This window comes from Perognathus longimembris, chromosome 11, assembly GCF_023159225.1.
Source record: "Perognathus longimembris pacificus isolate PPM17 chromosome 11, ASM2315922v1, whole genome shotgun sequence".
Taxonomy (NCBI): domain Eukaryota; kingdom Metazoa; phylum Chordata; class Mammalia; order Rodentia; family Heteromyidae; genus Perognathus; species Perognathus longimembris.
In genome coordinates this window covers 50518098-50542091 of record NC_063171.1, presented here as the reverse complement: position 1 = coordinate 50542091, position 23994 = coordinate 50518098, and the positions used below count along the sequence as shown (strand labels likewise).

Below are 23994 nucleotides of genomic sequence, written 5' to 3'. Positions count from 1 at the left end.
CCACTGTTTATTCACAGCCTGTGAGCCAAGAACATTTTTCTATATTTTCAAATGGTTGTGGGGAAAAAATGGAAAAGGACAGTATTTGGTGACATGTAACTATACCACAAGTGAATCCATAAGTGTCCATAAGAATTTGATTGGAACACAATAATGTCCATGTAATGGTAACCTATTGGTTTTTTTTTTTTTTTTTTTTTTTTTTTGGCCAGTCCTGGGGCTTGGACTCAGGGCCTGAGCACTGTCCCTGGCTTCTTCCCGCTCAAGGCTAGCACTCTGCCACTTGAGCCACAGCACCACTTCTGGCCATTTTCTGTATATGTGGTGCTGGGGAATCGAACCCAGGGCCTCATGTATATGAGGCAGGCACTCTTGCCACTAGGCCATATCCCCAGCCCAATGGTAACCTATTGTTTACTTGCTATACATGGCAAAGTCATTTCCATGGAGAATTATGTGGCTTCTGGAGTCTCAAGAAGTAACTATCTGGCCTTTTATAAAATTTCTTAGCCCAATCTGGATCGATTATAGCAAACTAGTCCATTCAATGAATCTCCTAATTTATTTATTTAGGACCGAATTCTTTAGCTATCTCTCACTAGCAAGCTCATGAAGAGATGATTTTGTCCAAATATAAAAACCCAGAAGATCCCTATTAAATTTTATAACAGAAAAGAAGTATTGATCTTGTAGATGTTCTCCAAGTTAGAGTTCAATTTTTTCTATCTATACTGTGGGAAAGGGATATGAGAACAAGTCAACATTTCCAGGGTTTTATTATTATTTTATTATTGTCATATTATTTATTATACTTATTATTCTTTTCAACTGGATGTACCTTTTATCTGCATGTCTTGCAAAATTTTGACCAGGGCTAATAATAGAGAAGTTTTAGTAGATATGGCTTCCTTATTTGTTGCATCTTTTGAAAAATGATGTGGAAAGCACTGTGTACATTTTAGAAATAGAATAATATGAAATTAGTACATAATACTTAACAAGTGTCATTTTGTTTTTATTACAATATTTTAGAGCATTAGTTTTTTTATCTCTATGTTTCAAAATAGGAAGCCAGGAGTTAATGAATTTACATGACATATTGTAGTTATAATACTAATACAGAATAATACAGAAGCTTGATTCAAATTTCAGTCTCTATTATCCTAAAGCTTAGTTTAAAAATCATTTATTAATTTGATCTTTGTGTCATTTTTTTTCTTGTTACAAAAATGGGAGATGGAGACAGTAGATGGAGAAATGGAGGTGTGGCTCAAGTGGTAGAGTGCCAGCCTAGCATGTGGGAGGCTCTGAATTCAACCTACCTAGCACGGCAAATAACAACAATAACAAGAATAAACGAAACAAGGCTATCTTAAGTCAAGAGCTCCCAGCAGAAAAGAAAAAGAAAAAGAGGAAAAATGGAAGAGAAGAAGAAAAAGCATGAACAAAATGAAGTGTGAGCATTTGGAGGTTGGAGGAACCATTGGCAGACTATAAAGGAATGACACTGGAGTAACTTTTCATTCCCACATTCTCAGTATTCTTTATGGCCAGAGTGTTTCTTTGTTTTTTTCCTGGCCATCTTAGACTTGTCAGTGAGCTGGTATCTTAGGAGGCATTACCTCTTCACCACACTCCCTTTTGGGGTTATTTCTTACTCACTTTTAGTTTTGTTGTGAGCAGTCAAAACAGGAAGGATCTGACAAATCACTGTGGAGTAAAAAGACCCATAAAGGCCAAGTGCATAAGAAATAGCAGATTGGATGTCCAAGCTGTAAGTCTGAATTTAGGTACTGCTGTTACTTTATATAAACTTTAGTAAGCAATTAAGTGTCAGTTTCTAACACATTAGACTTTTTTAGGGATTGGATAAACACTTTAAGTGAAGGTACTTTTCCATCCGTTTTGGCATTGTGATTTTTATGAACCATCAATATATCTTAAGCCTATCTTATTTAGGCATATATGTATGGATATGGATATGTGTTTGTGCATGTGCGTGCATGTGTGTGTGTGTGTGTTTGTGTATGTGTATCTTGTGGAGTAGATACAATGACTTCAGGTTTTCCTAGAACCAGAAAGATGGGACCAAACTTGATGAAAATGACCCAGCTGTCTATAGGGGCAGGTACTCTGTAGCACTAGTTGCTATTTCTCTCTCAGCAATGTCTGAAGAACCTTGCCCAAATATTTTATTTTTAAGGGGAATCTCAGAATCATCATCTGTATGTAAAATCTTTTGATCATTACAAGATTGGCACAAAATGGGCTTCCCCCCCCATTTATTCTAGGTAAAATGAGTATGAAGAATGGAGTAGGAAAAATGGCTTATGTGTGGCCACTTTGTAAGCGTTACTCTTCCCAAAGCAAATCAAACTGAGGGAATGGAAGGATTCTTTTATTTTACATTACATATGTCATACTCATGTTAGTAATTGGAAGCTCTACAATTTTCAGTAATTTACATTTGTCAATCGGTGATTGGCCAAAGTCTGACCAAATACATATTTCTGTCAAAACAATGGGTACCCAGAGAGAGGAACATAGTGAAGAAAGCCTATGTAAGAGGAACATAGTAAAGAAAGCCTATGTAAGAGGAACATAGTAAAGAAAGCCTATGTAAGAGGTGATGCTGATCTAGAGGTGACACTGACCAAAATGCATTGTACACATAGGTTGACGTGAAGAATTGAAACCTCTCTGTACCACTGTTTAAAAGATAAAAGTAAATAAACACTATTAAAATACTTTTTCTGATGTTGAAAGGCCATTTTACTCAGGAAATATGTATATACTTATTCGTTTTCAGATTTTCACCTAATAGTGTTGTTAAATCCATTGTTTTGTCCTGTTTAGCATAGTAGGCTAGCTGCCAATTCTTTTGTACCAATCAAGAAAAAAGATCAAAAATTTTAAATGCAAAAAAAAAATAGGTGGCCTTGTTTCTGAGGAGTGACTAATTTACTTAAGATAGAAGGTGGCACAAAGGAAGAAAATGATGCCGCAAGACACATACCTCATCGGCTCCTGAGAGTTAACCTTTGTGCTCACAAATAGTTACCTGCAGAATATCTAAGTTATGAATAGAAATAACAGCATATTGCATTACGTACATCCTGAAGGTCAGAGGTTCAGATTACTAAGGTAATGAAACTTCAGTGAGCTGCTTCAGATCTATTAGGTTTGTCAGTTTTTATAAGCAAGCTTACTTCAGGCATGCAATTATAACATAAGGGCTCAATATTGGTGAAAAATCAGCAGCCGTATCTTCTTCACTAAAGTATTCAAATGTCACATGGGGGGTTGGGAGGTGAGCCTACCATTATGAGCAGGCTTTTAAAATGAATCAGTTGATGAGATGGAATACAGAGGAAGAGGAAAATGAGTGGGAATATCGTTTCTCTTTTTGGGCTTTATCAACTTTCAAGGATGACTCAAATTTATGCAGCTACTATTATATAACCAGTAGATACTTTACATCACTTACAAAATGATAATTACCCTAGTGTGCAGAAGTTTCTTCTATAAAACAATTGAGTCTTCACAAATCAGATATTTTCCAGTATTTGGTAATGCACTAAGAAGCTTTGATTCAACTATTTGCCAGAGCTAAAGTTATATCTAAGTAATGATTATTATATGTATTTTCACATTAGATTCAGCATTGTTTTGTTTTGCTGATTGTAAAAATGAATCATTATAAATTAATAGACCAGATGTCAAATGGCATTCTACAAACTCTGAAATTTCAATTATTGTGGTTTTCAACGTTACAGTAAGAAACTAGAATCATTTGTGAGAAAATAATATTCTCAGAAGTATTCTGAAGTGGGTGTGATGGCTCATGCCTGAAGCCTTAGGAATTAGGGAGGCTAAAAACAGCAGGACTATGGTCAGCTCATGGAAAAAAAATATTTGCAAGACACCTTCTCAAGCAGTAGCTGGTCATTGTGGCTCACATGTAGGTGTCATCCCAGCTACAAAGGATGGTAAGATGAAAAGGATCCAGGTAGTGCAAAGGAAAAATTGCAAGATGTCAGCTCAATGAAAAAAGTGTGCAGCTACAGTGGGAAGAATAAAAGAGGAGATTCACAGTCCAGGTACAGGCCAGAACCAAAAAGTGAGACTTGATCTCAATGTAACAAGTAAAAATCAGGACTGGAGGCACTAGCTGAGTGGTAGGTAGAGTGCCTGCCTAGCAAGTGTGAGGGTCTGAGGTCAAAACCTAGTTCAAAGGGAAGAAAAGTGTTTTACTCAAGTTAAGGTCAGAACCTATATTACGGTAGCAAGTTTAATCATAATGTCTTGTTTCCTGTATCAAGCTGAAATTCTGTTCAACATCAGAAGTCTGAAAAAGATCTGTCATATTATTGAAATCCTATCACATAGTAATATGTGATTATTGCTAATGAGTCATGTGTGCACAACACTGTATTTCATCCAAGCCTAGCTGGGGAGTGCTACCATGCCTCACAGTTTGGTTGAGTTAGAGTCAGTGTTGCCTAGCTAATTGTTCAGAATGGCCTGGAACCATGAACTAGTCAATCACTTCCTCCTGAGTAGCTGGAGAAACAGGCATGAGCCTCAATGCCCAGCCTTCCATGGATATTTCTATCACAACCATCACTGTCAATCAGGCTTCTGTACTGACAGAAACTACGACCCCTATCAATATGGGGAAGGCAAGCAGGTCCAAGAAGGGTAAAAATCTAGGAAAAGATGAGTTCTGATGGCTTGTGCCTGAAATCCTAACTACTCAAGAGGCTGAAATCTGAGGATGGTGGTTCAAAGCCATCCTGGGCAGCAAATTTCATGAAACTCTTATCTCCAAGTAACTACAAAAAAAAGCCAGAAATGTAGTCATGGCTCAAGTGGTAGAGTGTAATCTTGAGTACAAAAGCTCAGAGACAGCATATAGGCTTTGCGTTTAAGCCCCTAGACCAACACACACACACACACACACACACACACACACACACACACACACACACATCTAGGAGAGAATGTTCCTTTTAAGAACAGTGCAAATATCTTGGGCTTTGTCACTTTTACTTTGCATATGTCCTTCCATAGCTGTTTAGTAGCATAGTAGTCTAGTAGATCCTGGAGGGGAAGTAGTTATGAGTGTGTACTCACTTGGTTTGGTCCAGTTCACACCAATGGCTGTGTGGTTAAGAACACTGGCAGTGAGGTTGGGCCCTCTCTCTGGAAGACCAGCTAATGTTGTCGCAGTTGCTTCAGGACTTGGAGTAAAACCCACACTGTTGTGGACAAACAGCTTATACTCGTAGGTTGTAAACCTAAAGTTTGTTTGGTTAAGAAAAAAGAAAAGGACTTTTTTTTATTTTAAAGGAAACAAAACGTGGGCTTTTCCCTCCCCAAATCAAGAGATTTCCTTTTCTTTCCAAGAAATGCTGTTCCTTTTTTTCTTGGATATATACCATTGTCTATTTCTTCTTTACACGAGATATATAGTTATTATTATCTTTTAACTTGCCAGACAGAATCGAGTGGCCAGAAACTATTTTATTAGGAATGCTAAGAAAATATATCTATATTTTTCACAGTCTTCTTGTTTTCAGAAGTGATGAGGATTACAACTGAATTCAAGGTGTAATTACCAAGCTGGCAACCTACCATCTTTCTATCTGAATTGGATCCAGGGAGTTTTACACTCCTCCTTTAGGAAACTCATTTATTTTTCAGAATCCTTCATCAGAGACTTCTTTTCCCTCTGGAAAATGGAACTGTGACCAACATTGTACAACTTTCTCCTGTTGAGAATTTTGCTACAGTGGGCTGTATTTGGTCATGGTGTGAACGTATTTACGTTCATCAATACAGTGGAAACTAAGCATCTTGTTGCAGGAGGAGAAAACTCAACACAGTGGGGTGTGTGATATGAGGAAGACCTTCCAAGTTATATATGCAATTGTTGATTGAGTAAAATAGCACTGTTGGCTCTTCTAGGCAGAGGCTTATCAGGCTGGCTTGGTTTCAAACTTCCTAGTTAGGGCAATTCTATTAATAAATAAAATCAAGCCATGACTGAACAATGACCTGCAATGGAGACACTTACTTGAACACACTGGGCAACACATGATTCCCCTGAGGACACCCAGGCTTTAGATCATTACTTAATTTGGGATCACTAGGTGTACAAGGATATCTAGCTAAGCTCCTATGCCTCAAACACAGGCCTGCAATCTCTGTCTCAATATGTCACGTCCTCTTCCAGTCAGGATGCAAACACAGGCTGTCATGTTCAGGACTTGGGCTAAGAATTTGACCCCAAATGAAGACAGGATTCTCAGAGAATTTCTCTACTACCAGGAAGAAGTCTGCTTGCTTAATACCTGGTTTTCTACTTGTGGTCCAAAGATAAATTTTCAGGGTTCTGCCTCAATCACATCTGCTAATGTAGCTACAGATGAATGAGTAGTGGCTTATTGAGGTTGCATGCCTACTGAATCCTCCTAAAGGAGTGCCAGCATTGGGTCTTCTATCTCTCTCTTCTCTTACTTATATTTGTTTCCTCCTTTTCTATCACAGAAATCTTGTTAACTGTATAAAGGTAACATTCTGTTGTTTTAAGCCACCCCATAGCACTAGGGAACTAGTGTATGTGCTTGTTCACAGATATTAACTAGTTCATATGACTAGTGGCAATGGAAAGCTAACTATCACAGTTACTTTATATGAGTCAGAGATTGCCTAATGAATTAACGCATTTATTGCTCCTCAGATCCCCATAAACTGTTACATAGGCTTTTTTTAAAAAATAAGAATTGAAAAGATAGATAATTTACCCAAGTCACTGAACAAATAAGCAGGGTCTGAGTTGAGACTGAAATACAGCCTGATTTCACAGCCTGCTTTTGAAAGCACAACACTTTACTCAGAGGACATTGCGGATGATAATAACGACAACCATCATGGTCCATGCTGAGATGATGTCACATCCCGAGGGCCTGACCTTTGGGTTATCTTTCCAGCCGAGGGGACAGATTTTTGCTTATGCATCCAAACAATATGGCCAAGTTTCTTTTACAGCCACCAGGATGAATATGAAGGATGGTGAGTCGGGGTTAAGAGGGTGTCAGGTCTGTGACAATGGAACCAACTGAAGCTAATGGCTCATATGGGAATTGAACCTGTGACCTTGGCTTCATTAGCTCTCTCCCTGGGTAAAATACTTATAATTGTATTTCACTTCATAAAATGGCTTAAAAGAAAGCCAGCTAAAGTCCGGATGCTTCATCTCCTCCCCTATAATATTTGAATTTTTCTTCCATATGTTTAGGCTATTATATAATTAGTCATCTTTTGGGCCCCCAAACCAATACCATGGTTTTTGTTTCCTTTCTGTAAGCGGAATGAATGGCATCAAGTGGCACTGACATAATTCATCAAATCTTGTAAGGTTTATCAACTCTGATATTTGAAGGGATTGCATCACAATATGGGTTAAAATACAAAAGAATAATCATACAAGAAACAAGTCACATATATGTACTAATGTAACTGAGATGGCTGATTTCAAGGTGTTATTAAAGTTTAGCAAAAGATCGGCTTTAGATGCTTCAAATAAACAAAGTGTCTTCTGTTTTACAGATCTCTCTCTTCTCTCCCCCTTTTCTCTCTATATATACATATATATGTATATATACATACATAAACATGTACATACATACACTGGGCCAGATATAGGTAGCTCATACCTGTAATCCTAGATATCCATTTAGCTCATGCCTGTAATCTTAGCTACTCAGGACACCAAGATCTGAGGATGGTGATTTCAAAGCCAGCTCAGGCAGGAAAAGCTGTGAGACTTTATCTCCAATTAACTACCAAAAAGCCAGAAGTGGAGTAGTGGCATAAGTAGTTGAGTAGTAGCCTTGAGAAAAAAAATCCAGGCCCTGAGTTCAAACCTTAGGACCGGCACACACACACACACACACACACACACACACACACACACACACACACACACACACACACAGAGAGAGAGAGAGAGAGACTCAGAGAAATTTAGTTTTCCTAAATTTGCACAACTAGATATCAGGCAGCAATGGGCTTCTAGTTTCCTTACTGCCAAAAGTTAGGGTCTTTCTTTATTCATTACTTTGGTAAACTGTGAAATCAGTTGGCATTTCACTTAATCCCATGCATCAGCCTTTGCATTTTCTTTAACTTTCAACAACAAGTTAAACTTTTAAGGAAATATAATCTTGAATTCCATTACATGAAACACTGGCATACCCTTTGTGTGTGTGTGTGTGTGTGTGTGTGTGTGTGTGTGTGTATGTGTGTGTGTACCTTAGTAGTTGTATATACCTGTCACTTCTCTACATGTATGTGTGTTCAGATTTTACCACTGTATATTCAAAAAAAGAAAATGTGTTAGCTGGCTTAGAATGTCTTTTTTAAATTCATTCCCTCCACATATATCGCTTTTAAAATGTACTAATGTATTGCTATAAAATAGGACATTTTGTCATTTATTCAATATCAAAATAATTATTTTGAAGGAAAAATGTTAGCTTACTTGCCATTAGAAATTTTGGCAAGAGACATACACACACACACACACATATGAATTAGTATCTTCTCTAAGTACTATTTGTACTCTAGGTATGCACTGAAGAACATACCATTTCAAATCTTGTAGGAAAATGTTTTTGAAATGTGCAGTAATTGAATATTTATGTTCGGTCTATAATGTAGCCAATCAACTCAGTTGTAAGTAGGCCAATTTGGAATATTGCAATATTACAGTTGAGACCATCTTCTATTTTTCCCTACAGAGAAAATATGATAACCTATGTTATAGACACAGAGTATTTTATTTCTTGTAAACATATATATTAAAATCAGGCAATATTAATTTCAACACTCAGTGATTCCAACTCAGATGAGTTAGAAAACTAGATTTGGTTTAGGAGATGTGATTTTTAATCTATTTATTTGATGAATAGATAATTTTATAAATGGATAAATAGATGTTTCGAAGTTAGGAAAGCCATCAGTCTCATAAATGTTAGGTCATGTATAATTTTGTGGCGTAATGACACAAAAATCTACATGTTCAGTAGAGAAATGATCCCTAAAAAATCTTAGTAAAGCTCTTCTCCGAAAAACAAAACATCACTGAAGACAATTTTATTGTGCTTTCATATTTAATACCCTACTATGTCATTCAGTCATATATTCATTCAAACAATATTCATCCAACCATTTTTGCTGGGTACTAATGGCAGACTGGATGTACTCAATAATGAACTTGATATCCATCATCCTGAGCTGTACTGTTTATAAAGTTTTACAGAAATGTTTTAACACAAGAATCTAAAATATTTGTTCATTTCTTTTTTCCTACTTCTTTTTAGAAACAGACAAGGGCTGGGAATATGGCCTAGTGGTAAAGTGCTTGCCCTGTATACATGAAGCCCTGGGTTTGATTCCTCAGCACCACACATATAGAAAAAGCCAGAAGTGGCACTGTGGCTCAAGTGGCAGAGTGCTAGCCTTGAGCAAAAAGAAGCCAGGGACACTGCAGGCCCAGCAAAAAAAAAAAAAAAGGTAACAACAACAACAACAAAAAGAAACAGACCTCATCTAGTCAGGGAAGTAAGTCTTCCTACAGAAACAGACCTCATCTAGTCAGGGAAGTAAGTCTTCCTACAGGAGGTAACATTTGGGCTAGGTTTGGATAACAAAGTGATATTCTAGTCCAGTGAAGGAATTTGTCTGGTGAAAGATAGTAAGTCCTCCAGGGCAAAACTTGCATTTGTGTGAAGACTTGCATTTTGGAAAGGTCTGATATGTTTAGAGAACCAATAAAATTCATCATTGGGGCTGCAAAATGCCTCAGGTTAATTCCATCAGAATTAAAAATGTGTCAACTTTATTGATGTCCTAACAGAATTCATGTGTCAATGTTGTCCCCCATATAAATCACACCTCTGAAAATGAAGGCTATGTGGCTGTGTCTTCTGGTAGTTCTTCCTCCTAGAAAGTAGGCCTGAGCACTTTCCCATAAGACAGCATCTGAGAAACCTCACATCTTTTGTGGGAGCAAATTTTGCATGGTTGTTAGCCACTTTATTTGTGGATTCTAAAAAACTGTGGTGATGACTTTTGCTTTGGGCATTAAAGAGTAGAGGTTTTGACATTTGAAAGTTTTATAATCTAATACTCTTTAAAATTGTGAGGTAAAATCGACACTTTCATGTTTCTACTCATACCTAGCTATGCTACCAGAACACCTTCAGTAATGTTCATATAACACTGATCTTTGTTCTACCCTGTCATCAACACAGGAAATAATACAAAACACACCTTTTTAAGGAGAAAAAAAATCTTCATTGATAAAATGCATCCTTTTAGACTTACTGATTCATTTTTCATGAAAAAATATTTCCAATGATGATACACAGAAAAATAGCAGGAGGAAAATCTAGAGCACCGAGGAAGAAATCCCAATGGAAAAACATACTGAGTTGCTACCAATTTAATTTGGATGTGAAATAGATACTAAATAAAACAAAATTCATTTATGTTGAAAAAATGCATTGTTATGGACTGGCTCACCAGGGGCCACCAAAGTTTGCTGCATTTCTAGACACAACTAATGAAGAATCAGGATTAACTTTTTGGTGGTCTTGGGAGAAAGGCTGACTCACTACATACCTTCCCTACATACCAGTTTAATTTCTTTATCTAATTACTCCAACTTAATATATCTGTATTGTACTAAAACATCTCATGGATGGATCATGCCAAGATTTTTCATATAAACAAAGCAGAAAAGTCATCTGTGCATATTATTCTTATTCATCTCAAAGAAGCACAATGAAATCTATGTTATTTCAAGTAGTTTCTCCCTCAGAACTATATCTTCCTTTAGAATTTGAAATATTTTCCTATTTTTTTCAGTGTAGGTTTATCATATATTTAACTTTAAAATCTTAAAACCAAGTTAAACTTTTCTTTGCATATAAGATGATAATTGGTTAACTCTGAATGCTTTCATTTAAATATAACACAACTAATAGATTCTTTGACGATTCTCCTGGAGGGTTCTACACATATTTTTGTTGCAAAATAAATACTCTGAGGAATTTATGAATGATTGAAAAGAATAATAAACTTAACGATAACCAGTCATGATAATCTATAAGTTATCATGTTCCTTAAAATTATATGTGTGTGTGTGTGTGTGTGTGTGTGTGTGTGTGTGTGTGTATCTTCAATCTTTCTTTTTAAATCTGGAAGCAAATAGGAAACAGACTACGGTGTAGCATTGTCTGATCACTGAGGCCTAACTGTGCCCTTACTAGGTGCTGAAAACTGTAAAGACTGACTGACTCTTAAAGAGAGAGGGTCACCACCCACAGGTTAGACACTGCCTGACTCAAATCAGCATTGTCAGGACAGCAACAGCACATTCACCAGATCTTCCAGGTGGTGAAAGTATCAGCAAACCCAAAGTTATGGTTCCCCTACCAACCATCAGTTGGTCACTTTGCATGGAATTGTTTAGGAAGAAATCTTAGAAACTGACAAATAGTATAAAATTGTAGGTACACTGAATCCATCCAAATATTAACAAGGGGGCAACCAGCTGTGTCATTCAGGCAAAAAATGCCCCTTACGAACCCTACTTCATTGTTGGTGGGAATGTAAACTGGTTCAGCCACTCTGGCAAGCAGTATGGAGATTCCTCAGAAGGCTCAATATAGAACTCCCCTATGACCCAGCAGCCCCACTGTTGGGTATCTACCCAAAAGCCCACAAACAAAATCACAGTAATGCCACCAGCACAACAATGTTCATCGCAGCACAATTTGTCATAGCGAGAAGCTGGAACCAACCCAGATGCCCCTCCATAGATGAATGGATCAGGAAAATGTGGTACATTTACACAATGGAATTTTATGCCTCTATCAGAAAGAATGACATTGTTCCATTTGTAAGGAAATGGAAGGACTTGGAAAAAGTTATACTAAGTGAAGTGAGCCAGACCCAAAGAAACATGGACTCTATGGCCTCCCTTATTGGGAATAATTAGTACAGGTTTAGGCAAGCCATAGCAGAGCATCACAAGGCCCAATAGCTATACACTTAGAAACACATAAGATGATGCTAAGTGAAATGAACTCCATGTTATGGAAACAAGTGATATATCACAGTTGTAACTACTTTCAACGTCCTATGTGTATGTGTAGTTTCTATTATTGATGATGTTTTGTATCACCTTCCTATGTTTGTACCTACACTATCTCTGTAATCTTATCTGAGTATATTGGAAACCGTGTTTACTGGTATTGGAAGTAGGAAATTCAAAGGGAATACCAAATTCGAGAGACACAGGGTAAAAAAAGAGAAATAACTACAAAAGCAATACTTGCAAAACTGTTTGGTGTAAGTGAACTGAACACCTGGGGGGGAGGGAAAGGGGGGGAGGGAGGGGGGCATGAGGGACAAGGCAACAAACAGTACAAGAAATGTATCCAATGCCCAACGTATGATACTGTAACCTCTCTGTACGTCAGTTTGATAATAAAAATTTGAGAAAAAAAAATGCCCCTTACTTAAGATAACATTGGCTCACTGTTTTGTTTTGTATAAGTAGATGTAAAGGAAAAAAATAAACACATGACTACAGTGATATGAATTTCAGGATAGAATGATACTTTTAATTAAATCTATGTGTTTTTCTAACAGCATATACCAATTGAACAGGAATATTGACTTCAACTCATACTCATTTCCACAAATATATTCACAAAAGGATATCTTGTGAATCGCAACTTAATTTTATCTCTTATATCTAGGTGATAGTGATTTGCAAGCTGACTTGAATGTAGTGGTGTAAAAACAGAGATCGAAAGAAGCACTTCATTGTTCCCTTTATTGATACAGATAAAAGTTAAGCAGTAAATAGAAAACAGTAGAATCTGGGAAGGAGGGGAAATCACCTGTCTTTCACAAACGCATAAGAATTCCATTAATACCTTTAAAATGCATAGCCAAATGGATAAATCAGAAAGATAAATAAAGTCATCCCACTGTATCCTAGGGTTCCACATCCTCAGATTCAACCATAAATGGAAAATATTGGAAAACAAGTGCATCTGTTACTGAACATACACAGATTTTCTTCCTAAACAGTGTATTATGACACCCATTTACATACTATTTACATCATGCAACTATTATAAGTAATCATAGAGATGATTTAAAACATGCATGGAGCTGTTGGTAGCTAATAGGAAAATTCTATACAATTTCAAATAAAAGAGATGAACATCTGTAGAGTTTGGAGTCTGGGTGAAGAGTTCCTAGACCCAATCTCCACACAGGTACCAAGGGACAGCTTCCACAGCATAGGTCAATAAGAAGCTGTGATGTGGTGTGCAGAACAGTGAACAAGCACTCATCTCTGCCCTGAGGAGCCAATTCTAGCCTATCATCAGAGACAGTACGCCACAGCTAGAGTTTCAGTCAGGGTGGACAATGGTAGCCTCTGACCACAGTGCCCACAAGGGTATTCATTTCCATTCCCCCTCCCCACCCCCACCCCGGCCCCTTCAGACTGATGAGATAAGGCCCTTGGGCTAAAGGAACTTTGAGTATTTTTGGACCTGTAAAGGTTAGAAGGCTGCAAAAATATCCTGGCAATATAAAGACACATGCCATTTACTTTCTTTCTTTGGCTACCATTTACAAAGGATGTGGAAATTATTTGCGTGAAAACCCAAAATAAATCTTTGCAGTCCTTGCGGGGGGAAAACAAAGCAAAAAGAAAATGACCCCCAAAACCCATAAAAACATAACCCACCTCTCCTTTGATAGTTTTATAAGGCACACTTCTTTTCCGATGCCTGTCATGAGTTTGCTAATTTTAATTTACTTTTTATTTATTTATATTTTTCCCTTAAACCTTAAGATTTGGACTTTTCATACAGATTCCTTAGAGGAATCACTAAAAATTCAACACCAAGTTTCTGGGCCTTAGTCCTAATACTTTGAGAAGTTTTTCTTTCTTCCACAAAGAAACAAATTAACTTTCTGTGTGTTTACTGAATATTTCATGACTAAAACTCAGGTTCAGTAATGTTAAATAGTCAGTTCTATTTGTCTTGGAAATTGTTATATTTAAGGCACTTAAGAGTTTGTAGACTGTAGAATCCTTTTCGAAATCGAGTTCTCTAAATAGAGGACACTGTAGTCAACTGTGATGATGGACATTAGTATGTAAATTTCAGTTCTGGATTGGAGGAAGGTGGGCACAGAGATTACCTTGTGCACCAGACCCAGAGGTAAGGTAGGATGAGGGACTGGCTCTTTTACTAGACCCTAAGCTGCTGAGAACCAGGACTGTATTGTATTCATTTTGTTTTCTATCCTGTCATTCAGTATACAGGAGGAAAAAATGAATTGTTGAATAACAGGTGGTCATCATATATGGATGCCCAAACTAAGGGGAAAAAACTCAGAAGAATTAAAATCATGAATGACCATAATAACAGGTTGAACAAAAAGGATCTGCTCATAATTGACCATTTTTTAAACTTCTCAGGGCAGCCATTTCATAATGCTTATTGCTAGGTTGGATTTACAGGCTGCCTTCTCCTAATAAATTAGACTTTTCTATTATGTTTTCCCACCTCAATCCTTTAAGACCAACAGTACAATGTTCTTAAGTTTTGCCTATTTTCCCAAAGAAAATAAAGCTCCAGTTAACATTCCCAAAGCATCAGGAATTTAAATAGCCAGAGTGAATGAGGATTAATGTGGTCAAGGCAGATTGTTTACATGTATAAATAGAACAATGAAGCCTGATGATATTTTTATAGAAAAGAGGGAGGTAGCTAAGGGTAAATGGCAGAAGGGGGTGAGATTCATTGGAATACATTGTATACATGCATAGAAATATCACAATGAGCCCTTCCTAATATAACTAACATATGCTCGCTAAAAACAGGGGAAAATCCAGAGATTAACCAACCTGAGTTAAGTTTTGTTCCATTTATCAAATGTTTGGATGCTTGCTATGTAGCGGGCACTATACTAAAGTCCAAGAATAGAGAAGTTATCAGGTTAGAGACACTGACTTGTGGTAGATTTGATCATGTAATATTGTGTGGAGTCAAGCAGCATGGTCATTACCTTGTCATGATAACAATGATCTATCTGTCAGGGGATATGCTGTAGAAATAGGATAAAGGGAAGTTGCTTCTGACTAGTGACAGAGTGAGCAGGTAGCCTTCATGGAGGAAGAAACTTCAAGTGGTTGTTAAATTTTACCTTTCAGAGGCTCAAACTGACAGCAAAAGACAAGTGGGAACATCAAGATTATGTCAGCTAAGGTAATTACCAGGATGATCAGGTCAGACACGGAAAAGCCAGCCATGGGAGAAGCTGCATGAGCAAGTGATGCATGTTGGAGTTATCAAATTTAATGTAAATGTGTGACTACGACCTAGATGCATGGGTAAGGAATGGATGGGACATGTGGCTGGAGTGCAACAGGGGTCAGAGTGTTCCTATTAAGTGGAGAGTCAAAGAAAACAACCAGTTTGATATCAAATATACTGAAGAATATGCCAAAGAAGTTTTCATAACATCGTATTCATAATTTTTTTTGCTAGTCCTGTGGCTGGAACTCTAGGCCTGGGTGCTGTCTTTGAGCTTTTGCACTCAAGGCTAGTGCTCTACCATTTGAACAACAGCTCCATTTCTGGCTTTTAGTAATTAATTAGAGAAAAGAGTCTCAAGAAATGTTCTGCTTGGTCTGGCTTCAAACCTCCATTCTCAGATCCCAGCCTCCTTAGTAGCTAGGATTACAGGTGTGAGCCATCAACCCTAAGCTTTCATAATACATATCACTATATAGATATATGCAAATATAGGTATATGTAGATACATATTATGAAAGCATATATAACAAATTTTGTACTCTAGAGTTCAAGTCTCAAACTTCCCAGTTAAAATATGTTTTTATGAATGGAATAATGACTTACAGCCCAGAAACAGCAATCCTTTACCAAGTGATTTATCCAGTTTTATTTGTATTCAAGATTCCTAAATTCTCTATTGAGTTTAGTGTCTGGATACAGCTATGACAAAGGCAATAAGTTAAGTCTCCAATATCTACAAGTTAGACTTCAAAGGCTTATTTTTAAACATGTAGTTAAGATGGCAAATATTAAACATACCAACTGCTAGAGTTCCATGATTAATGCCACAGATAATCACCAAACATATTCCATGGCACAACTGATAACACACTCATACAATGAAGACACTAAGATACTTTGAGCTATTCAACATGCCCCAAACTAAATGCCAGCATTTGTTTTTATAGTTTTTGTAATCTCACCTGCTAAGACCCTTATCTTCATAAAACCACTGAGTTCCTGAATAAATATTGTGCCACAGATTTAAATCTTCTGGGGGATTTGCTGCAAGTGGTTGCTGAATTTTCCGTCTCAAAAGCTCATATCTAAAGCAAAAGACAAGCAGAAATGTCAGGATTACCCCACTAATGTTATTACCAAAATTCAGGCTGTTTGGTGGTATGTGTGCATGATGCATGCAGACACAAACAACATTATTTTAACTTAGTAATTATGAAGGCTTTTCAGATAAATATTTTTCCTGGTTCAAGTATTACATATTAAATTCAATAGAAACAATCAGTCAATATGTGATAACTAAAAGGAATGATAGCATTTTAGATTTCCTTTATGTCAGATGTTCCAAATTCTCTTGCTAGTTTCACTCAAAGTAGAAATTCAAAAGGCTTACTGAGTTAATGATTTCCTATGACTTTGAATCATCAGTACGTTATAAACAATGATAATTTTATCAAGTCCCTATTCTTGACTAAATATCAAGCTCAGGTTGCTCTGAAGCCATTTTAGAAATGAAACACTTTTCTCCAATCTTTTCTATATGCCTTTCTAGATAATCATAGTGTCCTAGACAACTACAATGTTAGCTTTATAATTTCAGGGCATATATGTGTAACTGTGCCATGTACAACCTATATCAGAGCTACCTACAAAAAATAACAATATGCCTAGAAAATCAAGAGAGGCATTAAGAAGAGAATCCTTAGCAATTAGATGGGGGTTTCAGGGGTTTTAGCTGTCAATATTAAGAGGCTATTTCTTACCTTGATCACCTTTTATGGTTCCACATAAGTAAAGATATACAAAAATGGTATCTCGTATGATTGTCAAGGAGGATTCAGGGTGCTATTTGGAATAAGGGATTCATGAGGAAGTAGCTGGAACTAATAAGGAATTTGTTCGATGTGCAGATGTCATAAAAATCTCCTCTACTTCTTGGAAAGATAAGAACACACACACACACACACACACACACACACACACACACACACACACAAAGATTCCAAGACTTAATCACTTTCTCTCACCTCAAATTAGGTCCATTTGGCCTGAATGGTGGTTGCCAAGAAATTACCACATATGATTCACTTAATGGAATCACTGACAATGGACTGACTTCCTGTGGTAGTGTAGGGTGGGTGGTAACATAGGTAGGCAGACTCTCTGTGCACCCTCCTAGGTACCCGTTACCCCCTGAGCAAGCCACAATGGTGACAGAATAATTAGTGAAAGGGATCAGATGATCAATTACTCGACTCAATCCTATGGAAGTCACATTGGTTATGGTGAGGTGAGGGTCAGGCATTCGGATCTCATAGCTCAATATGTCTCCGTTCTGGAGAAGTGGGGGTTTCCACGTGACCTGAAAGAAAAGATAAAGTTAGAATCAGTGTGACAACCCAGGAACAGAGCAGCTGAAGTTCACAAGGCCTAGAATTTCACTTGGCCTTGTTTTCAGTGAAGTCATTTTCTAAATGCCTACTTTCCATTTAGCCCTTTGCACTAGACAGTAATGAAGGGCTTGGAATCAATTAGCAGTACACCAGGAATCCGTTGAAATGCTGTTTCCTGGGCTTGGCTTTTAGTCTTGATACTTTCTAGGCCTGTCAGCCTAATACACACCTTAGTGATTCATCTCCACTGTGGGTGTTCTAAAGGACACGGAGCAAACACATGGAGAAAATTCACACATCCACATGCATCAATAGGGCAGCAGCAGGACTGGCTGGTTTTCTTGTTTATAACTCAATTAAATGCAAGAACAAGCTCCTCACTTTGCATCGCGACTGTGTACACTAAATAAGTTGATTCGGAGGGTGGGGATAAAGAAATCACTTTCATTTTCTGAGGGTGCACAATCGAATTTCTGAAACTTGTGAATGCTTTAGAAAATAAAGCAACCACAATACATCTTATCTCAGGAATAGTCAAGGTGTTGATAGCTTTTCAAATGACAACCAAAGGATGATCCTGTTTGCATGAACCTGGGCATCAGAGTAAATAATAGATTCTCCAGTTCAAAGCCAATGTGGGTAATAAAGTCTCTGACATCTCCAACAAACCAGCAAAAATCAAGCTGGAGGTGCTACCTAAGTGGTAGAGTTACAGCCAAGCAAGCCCAGTAATTGTGAAGCCCTGATTTAAAGTCCTAGTACAGGCACAAATATAGACAAAATGGCTTTCATGACATTTATATTGGACAGTATTTCTTTTCATCACATTTGAATACCCCACAGAAAAGGATAATATAATATGCTTGTATATATGAATAAATGTGTAATGAATAAATAAAAGACCATACTTTACTACAGACTGGCCAAAATGTATAAGATTAAAACTTTCAATTAGTGTAGTTTCTTATGGTAATTTACATACCCATTGTACAAAAGAAGAGTTATAATTTTAAATATTGATGCATCCTTGTAAAATTGACCATAAAATAGATTCTTGCCTGAATTATAAAGTGATGTGCTCTCTGAAACAATTTTACATTAAAGGCTTTGAATATTTGAAACTTGAAAGTGGTTATTTTTTAGAGAGGGCTTGTCTAATTTTTGTTTTGATTTTCTTTTCTGTTTTTACTTACATGTGTTCAAAAAGAAGGACAAGTGGATAGCTAGTTTGGTATTTAAGGAGCCACTAACTTTGTTAGACCGCTCAGATTCCTGAAAAGTGGCTCATCAAAATCATCACACCTTCAAAGTTTGTCTGTCTGTCTATCAATCCATTGATCAGTTGATCTATCAATCTAGCTAATCAGCTTCTGTTGCTTGAAATCAGGGCCTTGTGCTCTTGCTTCTCATTTTTGCCCAAGTCTAGCACTCTACCACTTGAACAGTAGTGCTACTTCTGCTGTTTGCTGAATAATTAGAGATAAGAGTCATGGAGTTTCCTGCTCAGACTGGCTTTTAGTGGCAACACTCAGATCTCAGCCTCCTGCGTAAGTAGGATACTGGTGTGAGTCACCACATCCTGGTGCAAAGCCTTGTATTCTAAGCAGAAACTAAGACACAACAGTTAGGTGATCATGTTCAGGACTGAAAAGATGAGCTCATAGTAATGTATCCACTTTATTTTGTTCTTTAATCAAGCTTTAAGAACTTTGTAAATAAGAGTATTTGTCAAGGTTGACATCCTGGTCACCACACCAAAGTCCAAGAAAGGAAAATTATGAGTCCTATATGTCTTAATTTGATTTATTCCTGCCCAGTATCCTTGTCATATCTAAATATTGCATATATTGATTTGTTTCACTCTAAGCTATAAGCTATAGAGCTATAGAACATGGGGACTTACATTTTGAGCTTTACTCTTCCTTATGCCTAAAGAGCCATTAATAAAGTTGTACTGATAATAGACAGATGTTAAACTGAAATTATTATTGCCATTGTTAATATTATTGACAGCTTCTTTTATCTTAATACATGAAACATTTATATAAATAATTCTAAAATTCTAGAACAATTGTTGAACGATTCTAGAAGTAACAACCACAGCATTAATAGCTTATCTTGCTATTATTCCTCAGAATTACTCTATTTCCAATGTTGGCTTTAAAAATCTTGCAATTTGCAAAGAGAAGTCATTGTTTCACTACCCATTTATCTTCAGATCATAATGTGAAACACGAATACTAAAGTGAAAATGTTATTTTAATACTATATAAATATATAGTAAAGTACTAGATTCAGTTTGAATTTTCCTGTTTATTCTCTTCATTGATAAGTTTTTATTCCCTAGTTGCAAAATAGGAACTCATAAGATGTATGAATGTTTTAAAAGTTATTACTATGTAGGCATTATGTAGGCATTCACCTACAGTGAGATCAGTGCAGGACACTCTTAGGAGAGGAACACAAAGGCATAATGATTATGTGCCTATGATCACATAAAATAATATAATAAAATAATAGTTATCAAATGAACTCCAGGAAATGGAAATAAGAGAGATTTTTTTCTTTGTTGATTTCTTAGTGTTCTTTTCTGTTTGGCTTGGTTGTTACTTTTTCTGTCTTTGGAAGGTAAGGGGGGCACAAAGGGTAAACCAATGCAGCAGTAATACTAGATACCATGTTGGACAAGAACTATACAAGTTATAGGTGGGGATAAGAGGGAAAAACTGGGAGAGGCTGAGGTAAGGGGTAACATTGTCCAAAAACAAATGTACTTATTGCCTGACTTATACAACTGAAACCCCTCTGTAAATGACAATAAAAAAGAAAAAGTAGAATATACTGATAATAAATTTTTTTTTTTTTTTTTTTTTTTTTTTTTTTGGCCAGTCCTGGGCCTTGGACTCAGGGCCTGAGCACTGTCCCTGGCTTCCTTTTTGCTCAAGGCTAGCACTCTGCCACTTGAGCCACAGCGCCACTTCTGGCCATTTTCTGTATATGTGGTGTTGGGGAATCGAACCCAGGGCCTCATGTATACGAGGCAAGCACTCTTGCCACTAGGCCATATCCCCAGCCCAAAATATTTTTTAAAAAAGTTATTACTAGCCTATCATGCCTGTATCTTTGAGGCCCTTTCTTAGAAACTTTTAGGTTCTGACCTGAGATTACCACAGGCCTCTATGGTCTATGAGACTTAGCTTCCTAATGGAACAAGCTGATAAGCCACATATACAGTTTCATTCCTGGAGGATATTGCAAAATCAAAATGGGGGTGGGGATAAAGAAAAGGCCAGGAAACTCATTTAAAACACCTTTCATCCTTGTGTGTACAGGCTGAATCAAGTACAAATGAACACTGAGGGATTATTCTGAAAAGTTTTGTTCTTTCTTCAGGTATGCCACAATTAGCAATGCCTAGTAATGAAAGTTTTTGCTAGAAAGGAGCCAGAATATTTCTCATCCAACTTGTTACTGTCTTATGTATGAAACTGTAACCCCTCTGTACTTCACTTTGACAATAAAAAAAGAAATGTAAAAAAATGAAGGAGGAGGTAACAAATTTGATAAGAAATTAACTCACTGCCTTAAGTATGTAACTGTAACCCCTCTGTACATTACTTTGATAATAAAAAAGTTAAACAAAGACAATAAAACTTTCATAAAGTAAACTTTAATAAAATTAAATTTTTGCATCCACCTCCCCCCACAAAAGAATCCAGAATAATGTCTGTTAGGCAGCTTTGTCTTTGTGAAGGAATTATGTTTGTTTGTCACATCTTTATTGATTGGTAACACTACCAAAGTTCCACAAAATTCTCCCCAGGATTGAAGAAAAAATGTTACTTCTGGTATGATTAATAACTCCAGGTTTGTTTTTTCTTTGTTTTAGCAAGGATGGCCCAATGTATAGAATAATTGTTGTGTATTATATACTTAAGATCAGTTTACTTTTAATGCTTAATCGACAGATCATACATACTTTAGTTATTTCTACTAAGTAGCTGTCTTCTGTTGGAATAAAGTCTTCTATTGAAACTAATAAAGATTTTAACCAATGGCCTTTAGTTTTTAGAGTCAATTATATTTCCTCAACAATTTTCTCTATTTAGCTTTTTCCTGTGGTGGAAGGGAGAACACACCACATAGAGGCACCTAATGATGCCAACAGATGAACTTTGCTGTTATGCAAATGTCCTTTGTTTTGTGCTCTGGTGAGCAAGCTACTGTACCGATGCTTTTGGCAGTGGTACAAGACTGAATCCATGAAAGCATGTGTGTATTTACACAAAAGAGGCTTCTAAGCTACAAAACTCCCTCCTGTTTGGTTATACTAATTTCCCTTGAATGAAGTTTGTATGCCAGCCAAAACAATGGTAGTTATTCTGTCCTCTAGAGTTCATTCCCCGATGAATGAGGCAAATCATTGAATGCATTTTAGGCATTCCTGAATAATGCTAGTTTTACATCTTTGCTCATCATTTCAATTCTTTAATTCGCAAAAAGAAAATATCAGAAGATCGGTAATTGGAAATTTTGTTCATATAATATGCGAATCCATTCCTCCATATTTTCCCATCTCTTCTCATTTTCTGATCTATTTAAATCTGACGTGGTGGTTAACCTAAGCATCCCATTGTGGCATTCAAAGTATTTCAGGTGTGTGAGGCAAATGTAAGTGCCTCAACAATATAATTAAGGGGATACAGGGAGACATGAAAAGCTGACATCAAATTCAAGATAGTTTGGGCCAAAGGCCAAAAAACCAGTTCCTCCAGTGAATGCCTAAAACAACAAATGCATTTGTTTTGTCAGTAGATGGCTCTGTTCAATGCAGAGTCAAGCTAGGGCAAATTCCTATATGCAAAAGGAGCCAGAACACACAGGTTCTTACCTTGGCTACATCAGATCCCAGCACATGCACCGTTGGTGGCTGCACCCCAGCGGGTCTTGAAGGTCTGGTGGTAACTTCTTCCCAAGCACTGCTATTGGTTCCTCCATTGACAGTGCTCATTAATACTCGGTATTCATATTTTGTCCATGGGCTAAGAATCGGAGCCTTGTCAATGAATCTCATGGGATGACTTCTTGGGAGAGTCACAAGGGTGGTGACTTCTTCCTTTCCTTTGACTCTTCTCTCAATGGTGAAGTTATCCACCAATCCATTGGGGTGGGCAGGTGGTTGCCAAGATACAATGACAGATGTAGGAGTATCTGAGAAGAGCTCAGGGCTCGGGATCCCTTCTGGTGCTCCAGGCAGTGTCCAAACAGTCCTGGATTCTGGTGAAAGGGAACATCCTTTTGACGTACAGGCTTCCACCTGAAACACGTAGGCAGTATCTGGGCGTAGATGGATTACCGTGCAATCAGTGACATTCCCAGATGTCCTCCGGTACAGATGACTGTGTAGGTAAAGGTTATAATGGGTGATCATCCCATTGCTTTTCAAAGGACGTTGCCAGGTGACCACCATCATTCTTGACTTCACATCCAGAATAACTGGAGGATCTATGGGTCCAGGTTCTAGAAAGTAGAAGAAATCTCAGATCTTGGAAACTCCCTTTATCTCCTCAAGACAAAAAAAAAAGAAGAAAGATCTAACAAATGATCATTCTCCTAGAAGGGTAGGGAAATTCACACATGCAGAAAACCAGTAAATAGACAGATAAATATCATAAAGACAAACCCAGTAACCGTCATACTCATCAAGGTGCTTGAAATACTTATTGAATAATATTGAACCAACAGTGCCATTTTCCGTCCCAAGACAGCTTTATCAAAATCATTTCTTTCTCATTACAGCTAATGCTGAAAAATATTGTAGGGCTCTTTGAAATAAAAGTGCTAGAAGAGAGAAGGATAGGAGATTGCCGTGGTAATGAAAGTTCTAGCTTCCAGTGCATTTCCTTCTAGAGCCCTAGTAATGAATTATTATCAATAACACTATCACAACACACCTGCATATTTTACGGCCCAGTAAAATCCTTCTGCATCTCTCATTATCTATTCCAATATTACACTCGCCTCTGTTTATCATTCTAATCCATGTTTTGCAATTTATCTACTCCCTGTTAATATTATAGGTGATTTTTTTTTTACTGTGACTGTGACAGAAGCTGCCGATTTAGCTCTTTCACCTACTGATAAATAAACAATGCACAGATCTGACCTTTAGGTTA

General features: G+C 37.1%; 1 protein-coding gene across 1 annotated transcript in view; it reads right to left on the bottom strand.

Moving 5' to 3' along the window:
• The window catches only part of Ush2a (usherin), a 618626-nt gene that overhangs the window by 191254 nt on the left and 403378 nt on the right, over positions 1–23994 (bottom strand). Inside the window, exons 40-43 of the mRNA XM_048356772.1 lie at positions 22710–23338; positions 17453–17787; positions 16391–16513; positions 5137–5300 (exon numbers count right to left, since the gene is read on the bottom strand). Of these exons, the coding sequence (XP_048212729.1) occupies positions 5137–5300; positions 16391–16513; positions 17453–17787; positions 22710–23338 (1251 nt within the window). The remainder of the gene's footprint in view (positions 1–5136; positions 5301–16390; positions 16514–17452; positions 17788–22709; positions 23339–23994) is intronic.